We start from the raw sequence: 18,206 nt of genomic DNA, 5'->3' as shown, positions 1-18,206 counted from the left end.
TGCACCAAAACTGAGGAGCCCGTGAGGCACGGGGGGTGTATAGGCAGAAGGGGAGGGGCTTTACACTTTTAAGTGTAATACTTTGTGTGGCCTCCGGAGGCAGAAGCTATACACCCAATTGTCTGGGTCTCCCAATTGGAGCTAGAAGAAAAGGAATTTACGGTAAGTAAACAAAATTCCCTTCTTTTATGAATTTTGAATAAAGAATCTTTTTATTATATCTGTGCTGGATCTTCTCTCCTCCCCTCCTCCTGTGAGAAACAGCCGAGTACTGCCTGTTACAGGAGATGATCATTTCTCCCAGTCTGAGCGGTGCTGCTCTGATCTGCAGAAATGAAAGAGTGATCAGACAGCTGATCCCTATAGTCCCCTAGTAAAAAAAAAAAAAAAAAGGTTTTGAAAAGTAAAAAAAAAAAAAATAAACCTAAAAGATCAAATCACCCCCCCTTTCGCCCCATTCAAAATTAAAGGGTTTAAAATAAAATATACACACATTTGGTATCGCTGCATTCAGAAATGCCCGATCTATGAAAATATAAAGTCAATGAATCTGATCGGTTAATGGCATAGTGACAAAAAAAATCCAAACGCCAAACTTACGTTTTTCGGTTGCCGCATATTTTGCGCAAAATGCAACAACAGGCGCTCAAAATGTAGCAGTTGTGCAAAAATGGTACCGTTAAAAATGTCAGCTTGAGACGCAAAAAATAAGCTGTCATTGAGCAACAGATCCCGAAAAATTAAAACACTACGGGTCTTGGAAAATGGCGCAAAGTGTACGCCGCTTTTTTGGACACCCTTCTGATTTTTTTTTAATCTCTTAGGTAAAAGTAAACCTATTCATGTTTGGTGTCTACGAACTCGCACCGTCCTCAGGCATCACACCAATGCTGCAGTTTTAACATATAGTGAATACCGTGAATAAAATATCTCAAAACAAATCACACTTTTTTTTGCAATTTTTCTGCATTTGGAATTTTTTTGCCGTTTTCCAGTACACTATGTGGTAACAGTCATGGTTTCATTTTTACATCTTGTTCCACAAAAAACGAGCCCTCACATGACCAGATTGACTAAAAGGCAAAAAAGTTATGTCTCTCGGAAGAAGAATGGCGAACAAACACGGAAAGCGCAAAATCAGCCGGTCGTGACGGGGTTAAAGTGGAACCATAGCATCATTTAAATAGGATAATTTAATTTGCATGGGCCTATGTATATAATCATTTTATAATCATATGATTATGTACATGAGCCCATGCAAATTAGATTATCCTAATTAAATGATTCTATGGTTGTACTTGAAAGGGAAGAGCTGAGTGACCCCTTTTCATTCAGTGAACCAATGAAATCTGTGGTTTGACAGATTTTAGTTAATGTGTATAGACACATTAAAGGAAACCTGTCATCAAATTCATGCTGCCTGAACCACTGACAGCCTGAACCAGACATTGTGCAACGGCAGCCAAGTATGTTCTACTCTGAAATGTTGTAGTATTAGAAAATGTAGCCAGGACTATACAGTGCCTACAAGTAGTATTCAACCCCCTGCAGATTTAGCAGGTTTACACATTCGGAATTAACTTGGCATTGTGACATTTGGACTGTAGATCAGCCTGGAAGTGTGAAATGCACTGCAGCAAAAAAGAATGTTATTTATTTATTTTTTTTTTTTAAATTGTGAAAAGTTTATGCAGAGGGTCATTTATTATTCAACCCCTCAAACCACCAGAATTCTGTTTGGTTCCCCTAAAGTATTAAGAAGTATTTCAGGCACAAAGAACAATGAGCTTCACATGTTTGGATTAATTATCTCTTTTTCCAGCCTTTTCTGACTAATTAAGACCCTCCCCAAACTTGTGAACAGCACTCATACTTGGCAACATGGGAAAGACAAAGGAGCATTCCAAGGCCATCAGAGACAAGATCGTGGAGGGTCACAAGGCTGGCAAGGGGTACAAAACCCTTTCCAAGGAGTTGGGCCTACCTGTCTCCACTGTTGGGAGCATCATCCGGAAGTGGAAGGCTTATGGAACTACTGTTAGCCTTCCACGGCCTAGACAGCCTTTGAAAGTTTCCACCCGTGCCGAGGCCAGGCTTGTCCGAAGAGTCAAGGCTAACCCAAGGACAACAAGGAAGGAGCTCTGGGAAGATCTCATGGCAGTGGGGACATTGGTTTCAGTCAATACCATAAGTAACGTACTCCACCGCAATGGTCTCTGTTCCAAACGAGCCCGTAAGGTACCTTTACTTTCAAAGCGTCATGTCAAGGCTCGTCTACAGTTTGCTCATGATCACTTGGAGGACTCTTGAGACAGACTGGTTCAAGGTTCTCTGGTCTGATGAGACCAAGATCAAGATCTTTGGTGCCAACCACACACGTGACGTTTGGAGACTGGATGACACTGCATACGACCCCAAGAATACCATCCCTACAGTCAAGCATGGTGGTGGCAGCATCATGCTGTGGGGCTGTTTCTCAGCCAAGGGGCCTGGCCATCTGGTCCGCATCCATGGGAAGATGGATAGCACGGCCTACCTGGAGATTTTGGCCAAGAACCTCCGCTCCTCCATCAAGGATCTTAAGATGGGTCGTCATTTCATCTTCCAACAAGACAACGACCCAAAGCACACAGCCAAGAAAACCAAGGCCTGGTTCAAGAGGGGAAAAATCAAGGTGTTGCAGTGGCCTAGTCAGTCTCCTGACCTTAACCCAATTGAAAACTTGTGGAAGGAGCTCAAGATTAAAGTCCACATGAGACACCCAAAGAACCTAGATAACTTGGAGAAGATCTGCATGGAGGAGTGGGCCAAGATAACTCCAGAGACCTGTGCCGGCCTGATCAGGTCTTATAAAAGACGATTATTAGCTGTAATTGCAAACAAGGGTTATTCCACAAAATATTAAACCTAGGGGTTGAATAATAATTGACCCACACTTTTATGTTGAAAATTTATTAAAATTTAACTGAGCAACATAACTTGTTGGTTTGTAAGATTTATGCATCTGTTAATAAATCCTGCTCTTGTTTGAAGTTTGCAGGCTCTAACTTATTTGCATCTTATCAAACCTGCTAAATCTGCAGGGAGTTGAAGACTACTTGTAGGCACTGTATGTTTTGGCTGACTTGTATGAGGCAGGTCCCTGGCTGCCTTCTCACCACTCTGCTTCAATTGACTGGCAGGTTTCCCCTTATGCATGTATTTTGGGAAAAACCTGTGATCAAGGTGGGCAAAAGACGGCTTTCCCAAATATGTTTACACTGAAATGCCATAGCATTTCTGAGTAATATATTACCTGACAGTAATAATGCAGCCAGTGACTGATTCATGCTGCATGTGGTACGAGCAAAATTAATCTTATGTCAGGTTTCTGTTAATGCTGCCATAGAAGTGACAGCAATTAGCTGATTGCTGAGATGGCAATATGTCATAGAACAAACCGTGGCTCAGTGGTTAGCACTGCAGTCTAAAGCGGGCTTTACACGCTGCGACATCGCTCAAGTGATCTCGTTGGGGTCACGGATTTTGTGACGCACATTCGGCCGCTTTAGCGATGTCGTTGCGTGTGACACCTATGAGCGATTTTGCATCGTCGCAAAAACGTTCAAAATCGCTCATCAGTGACATACCCCCTATTCTCGATTATTGCTGCTGCTCGGTGTACGAAGTAGTTTGTCGCTCCTGCGGCAGCACACATCGCTATGTGTGACACCGCAGGAACGAGGAACTTCACCTTACCTGCGGCCGCCCGCAATGAGGAAGGAAGGAGGTGGGCGGGATGTTACATTCTGCTCATCTCCGCCTCTATTGGGCGGCGGTTCAGTGACGCTGCTGTGACGTCACTGTGACGCTGAACAAACCGACCCCTTAGAGGTGGTTTGCCGGTCACAGCAATGTCGGTAGGCAGGTAAGTAGTGTGACGGGTCCGCGCGATGTTGTGCGCCACAGGCAGTGTTTTGGCCATGTCACACAACCGATGGGGGCGGGTACGCACGCTAGCGATATCGGTCACGATATCGCAGCGTGTAAAGTTGCCTTTAGAGCGCTGGGGTGCTGGGTTCAAATCCCACCAAGGACAATATCTGCAAGGAGTATGGTCTCCCCATGTTTGCGTGGGTTTCCTCCGGGTTCTCCGATTTCCTCCTACACTTCAAAGACATACTGCTAGGGAATTTAGATTGTAAGTCACAATGGAGACAGCGACGATCAAATCTGTAAAGTGCTGTGGAATTAATAGTACTATATAAGTGAGTAAAATAAAACAATTTATAGTGGTTTTTCTTTGTCGCTCTATTGGGAGACCCAGACAATTGGGTGTATAGGCTATGCCTCCGGAGGCCGCACAAAGTATTACACTCAAAAGTGTTAAGCCCCTCCCCTTCTGCCTATACACCCCCCGTGCTCCCACGGGCTCCTCAGTTTTTTGCTTTGTGCGAAGGAGGTCAGACACGCACGCACAGCTCCACAGATTGGTCAGCAGCAGCTGCTGACCATGTCGGATGGAAGAAAAGTGGGCCCATATAGGGCCCCCAGCATGCTCCCTTCTCACCCCACTCTTGTCGGCGGTGTTGTAAGGTTGAGGTATCCATTGCGGGTACGGAGGCTGGAGCCCACATGCTGTTTTCCTTCCCCATCCCCCTCAGGGCTCTGGTGGAAGTGGGATCCTATCGGTCTCCAGGCACAGGAGACCGTGCTTCATCCACAACTCCTGTGGAGCCAGCTGGATAGGAGCCGGGTATCGTTCAGGGACATGGCCCTGCTACTTGGAGGTACTCTGTGTCCCCGTGGGGACCGCGCACAGCAACACTCCAGCTTTGCTGGGTGTGCTAGTGCACCGGGGACCGCGGCGCTGACCGGGTTAATATGTGCCATTACACACTCAGCGTTCCTGAGTGTGTTTATGTATAGGGACTGCCGCACTGACCGCCGCTGCCATGGAAACACTGCGGCGCGGCTGGGACTTGTAGTGCGCCGGGGACTTCCACGCCGGCCGCGCTTTTACGGCGGCCGCGTTTATTACTAGAGTCCCCGGCTTTTTGCGGCCTAGTTTCCTTTCCTCCCGCCCACAGCCCTGACAGGCAGGGGAAGGGCGGGACGCTGCACAGAACGAGCAGCACTGAGGGCTGGAGCATGCTTTGCATACTCCACTCCCCTCACTGTGCACAGTGCAGGCACCAGTTCCCGCTCTTTCTGGGTCACGCCCACGGCTCTCTCCTCTCCTCAGGACGCATTCCTGTCAGCTCCTCGGACGCTGCAGAGGGGGACAAAATCTGGGAGACCCAGGCAGGGACTCTGGTGACCGCACAACCGCTTTAAGCGGGTGGTAAGCAGCACCTGTGGTGCTAGCCCCATTGTGCAGTAGTGTAACATTATATGTTTATTTTACACCGTATAGTGCACAGTTGATTTCTGGCTATATACCCTATTGTGTTGCTCAGAGAAGATAATAGCATGGCGCCCACGAAAGGCAGGGGTGCCAAAACACAGGCTTATTATGTTGCCTGCGCCGCATGTACGACCCCGCTACCGGCAGGTTCCACTGACCCTCATTGTAGGCACTGTTCGGCCCCTGTGGCACTTACTCAGCCAGAGCCTCTGCTAGGGGGGGCCCAGGGGGAGCCACCTGCTAACACTGTTCAGGTGACAGGGACGGAGTTTGCAAAACTCTCTGAGACTATGGCTAAGATACTGGAAGCCTTGCAGTCCAGACCAGTATCTCAGCACAGGGACTCTGTTGATTCTTTGTTCCCTGGCCCACCTCAGCTGGACCAACAATGTCCCCCCGGGGTATCTCATGGATCCCAAGCTGAGGGTTCTGACACAGACCCCAGCCCCAGACCGACTAAGCGAGCTCGCTTAGATTTTCCCTCGACATCATCATATTGTTCAGGGTCTCAGCGAGGGGAATCGCTGGTTGATGACGCGGAAGTAGCTGGTCAGGATTCTGATCCTGAGGCCGCTCTCAATCTTGATACTCCGGACGGGGACGCCATAGTGAACGACCTTATTGCGTCCATCAATCGTATGTTGGATATTTCTCCCTCAGCTCCTCCGGCGGAGGAGTCGGCTTCCCAGCAGGAGAAATTCCGTTTCAGGTTTCCCAAGCGTACACCGAGTATGTTTCTGGACCACTCTGATTTCAGAGAGGCAGTCCAGAATCACCATGCTTGTCCAGATAAGCGTTTTTCTAAGCGCCTTAAGGATGCACGTTATCCCTTTCCCCCTGACGTGGTCAAGGGTTGGACTCAGTGTCCCAAAGTGGATCCTCCAATCTCCAGACTGGCAGCTAGATCCATACTTGCAGTGGAAGATGGGGCTTCACTCAAAGATGTCACTGACAGGCAGATGGAGCTCTGGTTGAAATCCATCTATGAAGCTATCGGCGCTTCTTTTGCCCCAGCATTCGCAGCCGTATGGGCGCTACAAGCTATCTCAGCAGGTCAAGCGCAAATTGACGCAGCCACACGCAGGTCCGCGCCACAGGTGGCGTCCATAACCACTCAGACGTCGGCATTTGCGTCTTACGCTATTAATGCTATCCTGGACTCTGCGAGCCGTACGGCGGTTGCAGCCGCCAATTCGGTGGTACTCCGCAGGGCCTTGTGGCTACGGGAATGGAAGGCAGATTCTGTTTCCAAAAAGCGCTTAACCAGTTTGCCAATTTCTGGCGAACGATTGTTTGGCGAGCGTTTGGATGAAATCATCAAACAATCCAAGGGAAAGGATACATCCTTACCCCAGCCCAAACCGAACATACCCCAACAGAGGAAGGGGCAGTCGAGGTTTCGGTCCTTTCGGGGCGCGGGCAGGTCCCAATTCTCCTCGTCCAAAAGGCCTCAGAAAGATCAAAGGAACTCTGATGCATGGCGGTCTAAGTCACGTCCTAAACAGACCACCGGAGGTGCCGCTACCAAAGCGGCTTCCTCATGACTTTCGGCATCCTCACTCCGCATCCTCGGTCGGTGGCAGGCTCTCCCGCTTTTGCGACACCTGGCTGCCACGGGTAAAAGACCGTTGGGTGAGAGACATTCTGTCTCACGGTTACAAGATAGAGTTCACCTCTCGTCCCCCGACTCGATTCTTCAGGTCATCCCAGCCTCCCGAGCGAGCCGAGGCTCTTCTGCAGGCGCTGGGCATTCTGAAGGCAAAAGGAGTGGTGGTCCCTGTTCCTCTTCAGCAACAGGGCCACGGTTTTTACTCCAACTTGTTTGTGGTCCCAAAGAAGGACGGGTCTTTCCGACCTGTCCTGGACCTGAAACTTCTCAACAAACACGTAAAGACCAGGCGGTTCCGGATGGAATCCCTCCGCTCCGTCATCGCCTCAATGTCCCAGGGAGATTTCCTTGCATCGATCGATATCAAAGATGCTTATCTCCACGTACCGATTGCTCCAGAGCACCAGCGCTTCTTGCGCTTCGCCATAGGGAACGAACACCTGCAGTTCGTGGCACTGCCGTTCGGCCTGGCAACAGCCCCACGGGTTTTCACCAAGGTTATGGCTACTGTAGTAGCGGTCCTCCACTCTCAGGGTCACTCGGTGATCCCGTACTTGGACGATCTGTTGATCAAGGCACCCTCTCTAGAGGCATGCCAACACAGCCTCGACGCTACCCTGGAGACTCTCCAGAGTTTCGGATGGATCATCAATTTTCCAAAGTCAAATCTGACACCGGCCCAATCGCTGACATACCTTGGCATGGAGTTTCATACCCTCTCAGCGATAGTGAAGCTTCCGCTGATCAAGCAGCGGTCACTACAGACAGGGGTACAATCTCTCCTTCAAGGTCGGTCACACACCTTGAGGCGCCTCATGCACTTCCTGGGGAAGATGGTGGCAGCAATGGAGGCAGTTCTTTTCGCGCAGTTTCACCTGCGTCCTCTTCAATGGGACATCCTACGCAAATGGGACAGGAAGCCGACGTCCCTCGACAGGAACGTCTCCCTCTCGCAGGCGACCAAAGCTTCCCTTCGGTGGTGGCTTCTTCCCACTTCATGATCGAAAGGGAAATCCTTCCTACCCCCATCCTGGGAGGTGGTCACGACGGACGCGAGTCTGTCAGGGTGGGGAGCGGTTTATCTCCACCACAGGGCTCAGGGTACGTGGACCCAGCAAGAGTCCTCGCTTCAGATCAATGTTCTGGAAATACGGGCAGTGTATCTTGCCCTGAAAGCGTTCCAGCAGTGGCTGGAAGGCAAGCAGATCAGAATTCAGTCAGACAATTCCACAGCGGTGGCATACATCAACCACCAAGGCGGCACACGCAGTCGGCAAGCCTTCCAGGAAGTCCGGCGGATTCTGCTGTGGGTGGAAGCCACGGCCTCCACCATCTCCGCAGTTCACATTCCAGGCGTGGAAAACTGGGAAGCAGATTATCTCAGTCGCCAGGGCATGGATGCAGGGGAATGGTCCCTTCACCCGGACGTGTTTCAGGAGATCTGTTGCCGCTGGGGGGTGCCGGACGTCGACCTCATGGCGTCCCGGCACAACAACAAGGTACCGGCGTTCATGGCACGGTCTCAAGATCCCAGAGCTCTGGCGGCAGACGCCTTAGTTCAGGATTGGTCGCAGTTTCAGCTCCCTTATGTGTTTCCTCCGCTGGCTCTGTTGCCCAGAGTGTTACGCAAGATCAGGGCCGACTGCCGCCGCGTCATCCTCGTCGCTCCAGACTGGCCGAGGCGGTCGTGGTACCCGGATCTGTGGCATCTCACGGTCGGCCAACCGTGGGCACTACCAGACCGACCAGACTTGCTATCTCAAGGGCCGTTTTTCCATCTGAATTCTGCGGCCCTCAACCTGACTGTGTGGCCATTGAGTCCTGGATCCTAGCGTCCTCAGGGTTATCTCAAGACGTCATTGCCACTATGAGACAAGCTAGGAAACCAACGTCCGCCAAGATCTACCACAGGACGTGGAAAATTTTCCTGTCATGGTGCTCTGCTCAGGGTATTTCTCCCTGGCCTTTTGCCTTGCCCACTTTTCTGTCCTTCCTTCAATCTGGACTGGAAAAGGGTTTGTCGCTCGGCTCCCTTAAGGGACAAGTCTCAGCGCTCTCTGTGTTTTTCCAGAAGCGCCTAGCCAGACTTCCACAGGTACGCACGTTCCTGCAGGGGGTTTGTCACATCGTCCCTCCGTACAAGCGGCCGTTAGAACCCTGGGATCTGAACAGGGTGCTGATGGTTCTTCAGAAACCACCATTCGAGCCAATGAGGGATATTTCTCTCTCACGCCTTTCGCAGAAAGTGGTTTTTCTAGTAGCAGTCACTTCACTTCGCAGAGTGTCTGAGCTAGCTGCACTGTCATGCAAAGCCCCTTTCCTGGTGTTTCACCAGGACAAGGTGGTTCTGCGTCCGGTTCCGGAATTTCTCCCTAAGGTGGTATCCCCCTTTCATCTCAATCAGGATATCTCCTTACCTTCTTTTTATCCTCATCCAGTTCACCAATGTGAAAAGGATTTGCACTTGTTAGATCTGGTGAGAGCACTCAGACTCTACATTTCTCGTACGGCGCCCCTGCGCCGCTCGGATGCACTCTTTGTCCTTGTCGCTGGCCAGCGTAAAGGGTCACAGGCTTCCAAATCAACCCTGGCTCGGTGGATCAAGGAGCCAATTATCGAAGCTTACCGTTCGGCTGGGCTTCCGGTTCCCTCAGGGCTGAAGGCCCATTCTACCAGAGCCGTGGGCGCATCCTGGGCTTTGAGGCACCAGGCTACGGCTCAGCAGGTGTGTCAGGCGGCTACCTGGTCGAGCCTGCACACTTTCACGAAGCACTATCAGGTGCATACCTATGCTTCGGCGGATGCCAGCCTAGGTAGACGAGTCCTTCAGGCGGCGGTTGCCCACCTGTAGGAAGAGGCCGTTTTACGGCTCTCTTACGAGGTATTATTTTACCCACCCAGGGACTGCTTTTGGACGTCCCAATTGTCTGGGTCTCCCAATAGAGCGACAAAGAAGAAGGGAATTTTGTTTACTTACCGTAAATTCCTTTTCTTCTAGCTCTAATTGGGAGACCCAGCACCCGCCCCTGTTTTTTTGTGTACACATGTTGTTCATGTTGAATGGTTTCAATTCTCCGATATTCCTTCGGATTGAAGTTACTTTAAACCAGTTTATAATTCTTTTTCCTCCTTCTTGCTTTTGCACCAAAACTGAGGAGCCCGTGGGAGCACGGGGGGTGTATAGGCAGAAGGGGAGGGGCTTAACACTTTTGAGTGTAATACTTTGTGCGGCCTCCGGAGGCATAGCCTATACACCCAATTGTCTGGGTCTCCCAATTAGAGCTAGAAGAAAAGGAATTTACGGTAAGTAAACAAAATTCCCTTCATTCCTTAAAAGGTAAAACTCAAACATTTCCTTTTTTAGGTTACATACAAGCGTTGCCCAAATGTGTCTTCTTACTTAATAGCCAGAGTTCGTATTGCAGAACCATTTTCATCCAATATTGCTAACATGCGAAGGGAGTTGATTGATGAGTTACTGGAACAACTTGGTCACTGTGTGTCTTTGCTAGAGATCTACCCTACTGAAGGACAGGATGATGCAACCTGTCAAATCGCACAAGCCTTGGAAATTGTAAGGTACAATTATTTTCATGTTTGTTTATAAACTATGACGCAGTAGAAAGAATTATATTATTACGTGAAAAAAAGGTGTATTCAGATCTATTTAAATTTATTTTTTTGGGCGCTTTATTGTACAATAATTGTTGAACATGAAAGGTGGATTAATATTACTGGTACTCAGATGTTAAAGGGGTATTGCACTATTTAAATATTCATGACCTATATCTAAAGGATAGGTAAAAATGATTAGGTCAGTGAGGGTCCAACACTTAGGTCTCGTGCTGATGAGCTGTTATTAGCTCCAGCAATGGCAGGATGTAAACAGTGTATGAATCAGAACACCCCTGTTCTGTCAAACTATGTATTGGCTACTAAAAAGTGTGACAAAGCAGCGGAGTTCCACTTAGTATACTATCTATGCCTTACAGTTGCCAGAGGGGGCAACAGCTGATCGAGGAGGTGCTGGGTGTAAGGCTATGTGCGCACGTGTGCGCTCTGCACCGCACCGAAAATGTGCGCTTCAGAGCGCAGCTGAAAAGCTGCGTTCTGAAGCGCATGGTGCCGTTAGATTCGTGCGCTCTGCATGCTGCCTCTCCCTATAGACCGCATGCGGAACGCACGAAAGAAGTGACATGTCACTTCTTAGAACGCAGCGATTCGGCAAGCAGCTGAATCGCTGCGTTCTAATATGCCACGTGCGCACGGCCCCTGCACAATCTCCATAGATTGTGCAGGGGACGCAGGACGCTTGCAGTTACGCTGCGGTGCAGAACGCAGCGTAACTGCATGTAATACGCACACGTGCGCACATACCCTTAGACTTCTACTAATCCAAATATTGATGACGTTTACCAAGTATAAGTTATCAATAGCAGGGCAGCAAGGTGGCTCAGCTGGTGTCCTGGGTTCAGATCCCACTAAGGACAACATCTGCAAGGAGTTTGTATGTTCTCCCCAAGTTTGCGTGGATTTTCTCAGGGTACTCCTGTTTCCTACCCCACTCCAAAGACCTACTAATAGGGAATTTGTGCTGTCCATTAGTTTGACGTCAGCAGTGATGCCCTGTTGACAGATCAGACTAGAAGACCTTCTCTGTCAACTTGAAGCCAAAGGATGCAGGAGAATTACTGCTTGAGCAGGGAAAGAACATCATAGGGCAGAACAAGCAGGCAGTTAACAACTACCTGCTGGTAAATTCTCAGCCCCATAGGGGAAAAAAAGTCACAGATAATTCCTTAAAGGGGTTATTCTCAACATAGCACTTGAGTTCCCTCTCCATGGTGAACGCAGATAGCCAACTCGACCATGGTTACTGGATTGGGATCAATGTTGCACTGTTCTCCGAATTCTATGGTCACCATGTACATTTTCATTTATACTTTTTTCTAGATTCTTCTTTGATTATCTTTGGAGAGACTGGGATGATGAGGAGAACTGTGAACATTATGATGTTCTCATTGAAGAAAGAATCAAATTGTAAGTAGTTAAGTGATAGTTACTCTTATGGTTTTCCTCTAACCCCTGTTTGCTTTTAATACCAGCAGGAGACACTCTCCTGAGATAAATCCAAGCTAGAAGTGGAACTGAAGAGACAAAGAAATGGAATTAATATCTTTACTTTCAAATACAGTGGGGAAAAAAAGTATTTCGTCAGCCACCAATTGTGCAAGTTCTCCCACTTAAAAAGATGAGAGGCTTGTAACTGACATCATAGATAGACCACAACTATGAGAGACAAAATGAGAAACCAAATCCAGAAAATCACCGCGTCTGATTTGGCAAGATTTTGTCTATCGCTTCATTGGGGGACACAGCAAACCATGGGTGTATGCTGCTGGCTCTAGGAGGCTGAAACTATGCTGTAGAAAAAATGTTGGCCCCTCCCCAGCAGTATTATACACCCACTGACCGGAGCTGAGGAGATCAGTTTATGCTTGCTGTCCATATGAGGTGGACACAAGGGGCTGCTCTCAGCCCCTCAGGTTGTATTGTTGTGTTTTATTAATGTTTCCCTTTTTCTTACAAACACAGCTCGTTGGGCGACAGGGTGTAATTGTTCACCCTGTTTGCCCCATAGACCAGTGGCACAGTGTGGGGTCCGCCCACCACTTATGTTTCCCATCCGTGTCTGTCTGGCAGGACCCCAGCTCCTCCAACACAGAAAAGTGTTCGAGGCGCTTCTTCTTAATGAGAAAGACGTGGACAAAAGCACAGGCAGGTGGGTCTTGCCCCCCTCGCCAACTCTGTCGCTTCTGAGCCTGATTGTGGGCTAGGAGGACGAAGACGGTACCTGGGATGGAGAGGTACCTTTCCAGTCCCCCAATTAATGACGTCCTGATGATTGTTTTCCCCACATGCTGCGAAGACAGACCGACCAAAGAGGATGGACATCCGGGGCCTTCAGGACAGGTATTCCCCCATTACCCAGTGGGTTTCCTGTCCCCAGAAGGTTTCTTTGTCCCTAGAGGGTTTCCCTTTCCCCAGAGGGGTTCCTTGTTCCAAAAAAACCCCAAAAAACAAAAAAAACTCCTTTTATTGCGGGCAATATTCCATTTGCACAGTCTAAACTGTTACTTTAGGCCCCGGTTTCACCGAGTCCTACTCCTTTAGTTAGCATATGCCCGCGCGCGCGGGTTGTTCAAAATTTGCCCGCCTTTGGATTTTTCAAACGTTTGGGGCGTGGGGTTTTTCAAACGTGGCCGCGCTTTCAGCACCACCCCACACCCTGGCGACGAACCCGTAATTTCCTGGCGCCGCGCTATCTAACGTAAGTCTCTTCGCCGGGTAGTCCCTGTGTCTGCCGACTCCGGCAGTTCTCTCAACTACGGTATGTTGCGCTCCGTTCGGGTTACGCTCTCCACAGCTGCTCTCCCCTGCCGCTCGGGTAACCACACTTACCTCTCCGCCTATGGCCAACCCTCTACCCGCAGTCAGCGTCGCAACACTCAGAGCCTCAATAATATCTGCCCCTGCTGTTCTCTGCAGATCGTTACAGTCGCCCGTCTCCTGCGCATACCACACGTCTGGTTTTACAGCAATCTTACTATACCGTCCACTGCATAGTGGGTCTCTGCCTCTCATGACCATGTATCATGGCGTCAACACGGCAGAGCTCCTGCGTGCTCCGCACCACTCCGGCATCGGAACTGATAATCATTTCATACTCCGGCCCTATTATAGTACTTACCATGCCTCATGGCTAATATCGCAGTGTTTCCACACTCTTCAGTGCATCAGAAAATATACTTACTACAGACATATGCCTAACACTAAGGTACTCCTGAGTCCTGGGTTCCTGTACTCTATTTGTGAGCCATTTCCACCCAACAAATACCAATATGTCTCATGCTACTATTATTGTAGCAGGTCTGATATTCCACCAGTTAGGCTTGTGTACTTGCCATGTCCACTACTCAGCGCTCAGGAGCTCTTCTGGTTATGCACAATTGTTTGTTCACCGATTCTAGACCTGTCTGCCATCTATTGGGCCAGCGTTCCATGAATTATATGCTCCTGTCCATATTCCAGTGTTTCTATGGAAACCTGTCTACTCCAGTTTATCACTGTTTCTATGAACCTGTCCACTTTTAAGTGTGCCAGTGTTTTTTTCTATACAACAGTCTATGCCAGCATGCCAGTCTTTCGTGAATCGGTCCACTATCCGTGTGCCAGTGTGTCTATATGCACCCCTCTACTCCAATGTACCAGTGTTCTGTGAACCTCCCCACTTTCAGTGTGCCAGTGTTCTCTATGCAACTGTCTATGCCGGCACGCCAGTATTGATGAACCTGTCCACTTTTCAGTGGGCCAGTGTTTCTATATGTACCTGTTTACTTCAGGAGTACCAGTATTTCGTTGAACCTGCCCACTATCCAGTGTGCTTGTGTTCCTCTGTGCCAGTTTCTATGAACCTGTCCACTATCTAGTGTGTCTCTATGCACCTGTCCATCATCCAGTGTCAGTATCCCCTATCCATGTTTCTCCATGCACCTGTTTATCACCCAGCATGCTAGTACAGTATTCCTATGAACCTTCCTATATGCACCTGTCTACTCCAGTGTACCAGTGTGTCGATGAACCTTCCCATTATCCAGTGTGCCAGCGTTTCTATATGCACCTGTCTACTCCAGTGTACCAGTGTGTCGACGAACCTGCTTCTATCCAGTGTGCCAGCGTTTCTATATGCACCTGTCTACTCCAGTGTGCCAGTGTGTCGATGAACCTGCCCACTATCCAGTGTGCCAGCAATTCTACGAATCATAGGCCTGGAGGAGTAACTGGGTTAAGTGCTCCATCCAGAATCACCACCTCACCAAATATAGCAGCGGGTTTAGTACCCCGTTTATTTTCTACTGAGGCAAGGACTCCATCCACCACGGATTCCAAGACGCAGCACAGTAGCAGCAGTCATTTCGTCAATACCGAGTGCTCCGGGTCTTCACGTCTAACGTAATCACGAGGTAAGGCATTGTCCTTTAACCAGTACGTGGTTTGCTTCACTTCCTGCTAGGGGTCTGCTTCACTTCCTGCCACCACATATTGGTGGTTCATAGTACTCCTCAGCCTTGGACTCCATCCACCACGGACTCCATGCCATGGCAAAGCAGCAGCAATTTTTTGGTCACTACCCAGTGATCCAGGTCTGGTCCGTCCCCTACCTCACAGGGGCAATGACACACATCTAAGGTAAGCATGAGATAAGGCACTGTCCTCTGACCAGTATGTTGTCTGCATCACTTCCTGCCCCCTTCTATCGGTGGTCCATAGTACTCCTAAGCCTGCGCCGCCTCTTGTCTCCGCCTATAATATTGTTCGTGGTGTGTATGGTGTCGCATATATTTTTCAAGTCCATACATAGGTTGGTACTTACATTCTCTGTTTGTAAAAGAGAGATCTGTTGTGAATGTCGTCTGTATGGATGCTGTTCTGAAGCTCCCTCTGGTGGCCAGGAATGGTAGTGGAGCTGAATTTGAGCCTGTGACTCAGACAGGTGTCGGCGTTAATTGGGAATTGGGGAAGTCCTATTGCAGACAAGTCTGGTCTATATAGGAGAGCACTTTGTACCCTGCGGGCGCCGGTTATAGTTGTATTTTCTTTGTCGCTCCTTATTGGGAGACCCAGACAATTGGGTGTATAGCTTATGCCTCCGGAGGCCACACAAAGTATTACACTAAAAGTGTAAAGCCCCTCACCTTCAGCCTATACACCCCCCGTACTGCTATGGGCTCATCAGTTTTTATGCTTTGTGCGAAGGAGGTCAGACATCCACGCATAGCTCCACAGCTTAGTCAGCAGCAGCTGCTGACTATGTCGGATGGAAGAAAAGAGGGCCCATAACAGGGCCCCCAGCATGCTCCCTTCTCACCCCACTCTTGTCGGCGGTGTTGTTAAGGTTGAGGTATCCATTGCGGGTACGGAGGCTGGAGCCCACATGCTGCTTTCCTTCCCCATCCCTCAATTAGGGCTCTGGGTGAAGTGGGATCTTTTCGGTCTCCAGGCACAGGAGACCGTGCTCCATCCACAGCTCCTGAGGACCATGCTGGATAGGAGCCGAGTATCGTTCAGGGACATGGCCCTGCTACTTTGAGGTACTCTGTGTCCCCGTGGGGACCGCGCACAGCAACACTCCAGCATTGCTGGGTGTGCTAGTGCACCGGGGACAGCAGCGCTGACTGCGTTTGTGCCATTACACACTTCAGCGTCGCTGAGTGTGTTAGTGTATGGGGACTGCCGCGCTGACCGCCGCTGCCATGGTTATCACTGCGGCGCGGCTGGGACTGTTAGTGCGCCGGGGACTTCCGCGCCGACCGCGCTTATACGGCGGCCGCGCTTATAACTCAAGTCCCCGGCTTTTGCGGCCTAGTCTCGTTTTCTTCCCGCCCCCAGCCCTGCCAGTCAGGGGAAGGGCGGGACGCTGTACAGGACGGCAGCACTGAGGGCTGGAGCATGCTTTGCATACTCCACCCCCCTCACTCTGCACAGTGGGGCACCAGTTCCCGCACTTTTCTGGGTCATGCCCACGGCTCCCTCCTCTTCTCAGGACGCCGGCAGCCATTCCTCTCAAATTGCTCCAGAGCATCAGCGCTTCTTGCGCTTCGCCATAGGAGACGAACACCTTCAGTTCGCGGCACTGCCGTTCGGCCTGGCGACAGCCCCAAGGGTTTTCACCAAGGTCATGGCTACAGTAGTTGCGGTCCTCCACTCTCAGGGTCACTCAGTGATACCTTACTTAGACGATCTGCTGGTCAAGGCACCCTCTCAAGAGGCATGCCAACACAGCCTCAACGTTACTCTGGAGACTCTCCAGAGTTTCGGGTGGATCATCAATTTTCCAAAGTCAAATCTGACACCGGTCCAATCGCTGACATATCTTGGCATGGAGTTTCATACTCTTCCAGCGATAGTGAAGCTTCCGCTGGACAAACAGCGTTCACTACAGACAGGGGTGCAATCTCTCCTTCAAGGCCAGTCACACCCCTTGAGGCGCCTCATGCACTTCCTGGGGAAGATGGTGGCAGCAATGGAAGCAGTCCCTTTCGCGCAGTTTCACCTGCGTCCACTTCAATGGGACATCCTACGCAAGTGGGACAGGATGCCGACGTCCCTAGACAGGAACGTTTCCCTCTCTCAGGCAACCAAAGCTTCCCTTCGGTGGTGGCTTCTTCCCACTTCATTATCGAAGGGGAAATCCTTCCTACCCCCATCCTGGGCGGTGGTCACGACGGACGCGAGTCTGTCAGGGTGGGGAGCAGTTTTTCTCCACCACAGGGCTCAGGGTACGTGGACTCAGCAAGAGTCCTCACTTCAGATCAATGTTCTGGAGATCAGGGCAGTGTATCTTGCCCTAAAAGCGTTCCAGCAGTGGCTGGAAGGCAAGCAGATCCGAATTCAGTCGGACAACTCCACAGCGGTGGCTTACATCAACCACCAAGGTGGGACACGCAGTCGGCAAGCCTTCCAGGAAGTCCGGCGGATTCTGCTGTGGGTGGAAGCCACAGCATCCACCATATCCGCAGTTCACATCCCGGGCGTAGAAAACTGGGAAGCAGACTTTCTCAGTCGCCAGGGCATGGACGCAGGGGAATGGTCCCTTCACCCGGACGTGTTTCAGGAGATCTGTTGCCGCTGGGGGATGCCGGACGTCGACCTAATGGCGTCACGGCACAACAACAAGGTCCCAACATTCATGGCTCGATCTCAAGATCACAGAGCTCTGGCGGCAGACGCATTAGTTCAGGATTGGTCGCAGTTTCGGCTTCCTTATGTGTTTCCTCCTCTGGCACTGTTGCCCAGAGTGTTACGCAAGATCAGGGCCGACTGCCGCCGCGTCATCCTCGTCGCTCCAGACTGGCCGAGGAGGTCGTGGTACCCGGATCTGTGGCATCTCACGGTCGGCCAACCGTGGGCACTGCCAGACCGACCAGATTTGCTGTCTCAAGGGCCGTTTTTCCATCTGAATTCTGCGGCCCTCAACCTGACTGTGTGGCCATTGAGTCCTGGATCCTAGCGTCTTCAGGATTATCTCAAGAGGTCATTGCCACTATGAGACAGGCTAGGAAACCTACGTCCGCCAAGATCTACATTTCTCGAACGGCGCCCCTACGCCGCTCGGATGCACTCTTTGTCCTTGTCGCTGGCCAGCGTAAA

At 50.2% G+C, this 18,206-nt stretch overlaps 1 protein-coding gene across 1 annotated transcript in view; it reads left to right on the top strand.

Annotated features, from left to right (window-relative positions):
• SHCBP1L (SHC binding and spindle associated 1 like) overlaps positions 1-18,206 on the top strand; it is a 135,023-nt gene that overhangs the window by 19,787 nt on the left and 97,030 nt on the right. The window contains exons 3-4 of the mRNA XM_075320607.1: positions 10,360-10,574; positions 11,949-12,035. Of these exons, the coding sequence (XP_075176722.1) occupies positions 10,360-10,574; positions 11,949-12,035 (302 nt within the window). The remainder of the gene's footprint in view (positions 1-10,359; positions 10,575-11,948; positions 12,036-18,206) is intronic.

This window comes from Anomaloglossus baeobatrachus, chromosome 8 (genome assembly GCF_048569485.1).
Source record: "Anomaloglossus baeobatrachus isolate aAnoBae1 chromosome 8, aAnoBae1.hap1, whole genome shotgun sequence".
NCBI classification, from domain to species: Eukaryota; Metazoa; Chordata; class Amphibia; order Anura; family Aromobatidae; genus Anomaloglossus; species Anomaloglossus baeobatrachus.
This window is presented reverse-complemented; position numbering and strand designations above follow the sequence as displayed.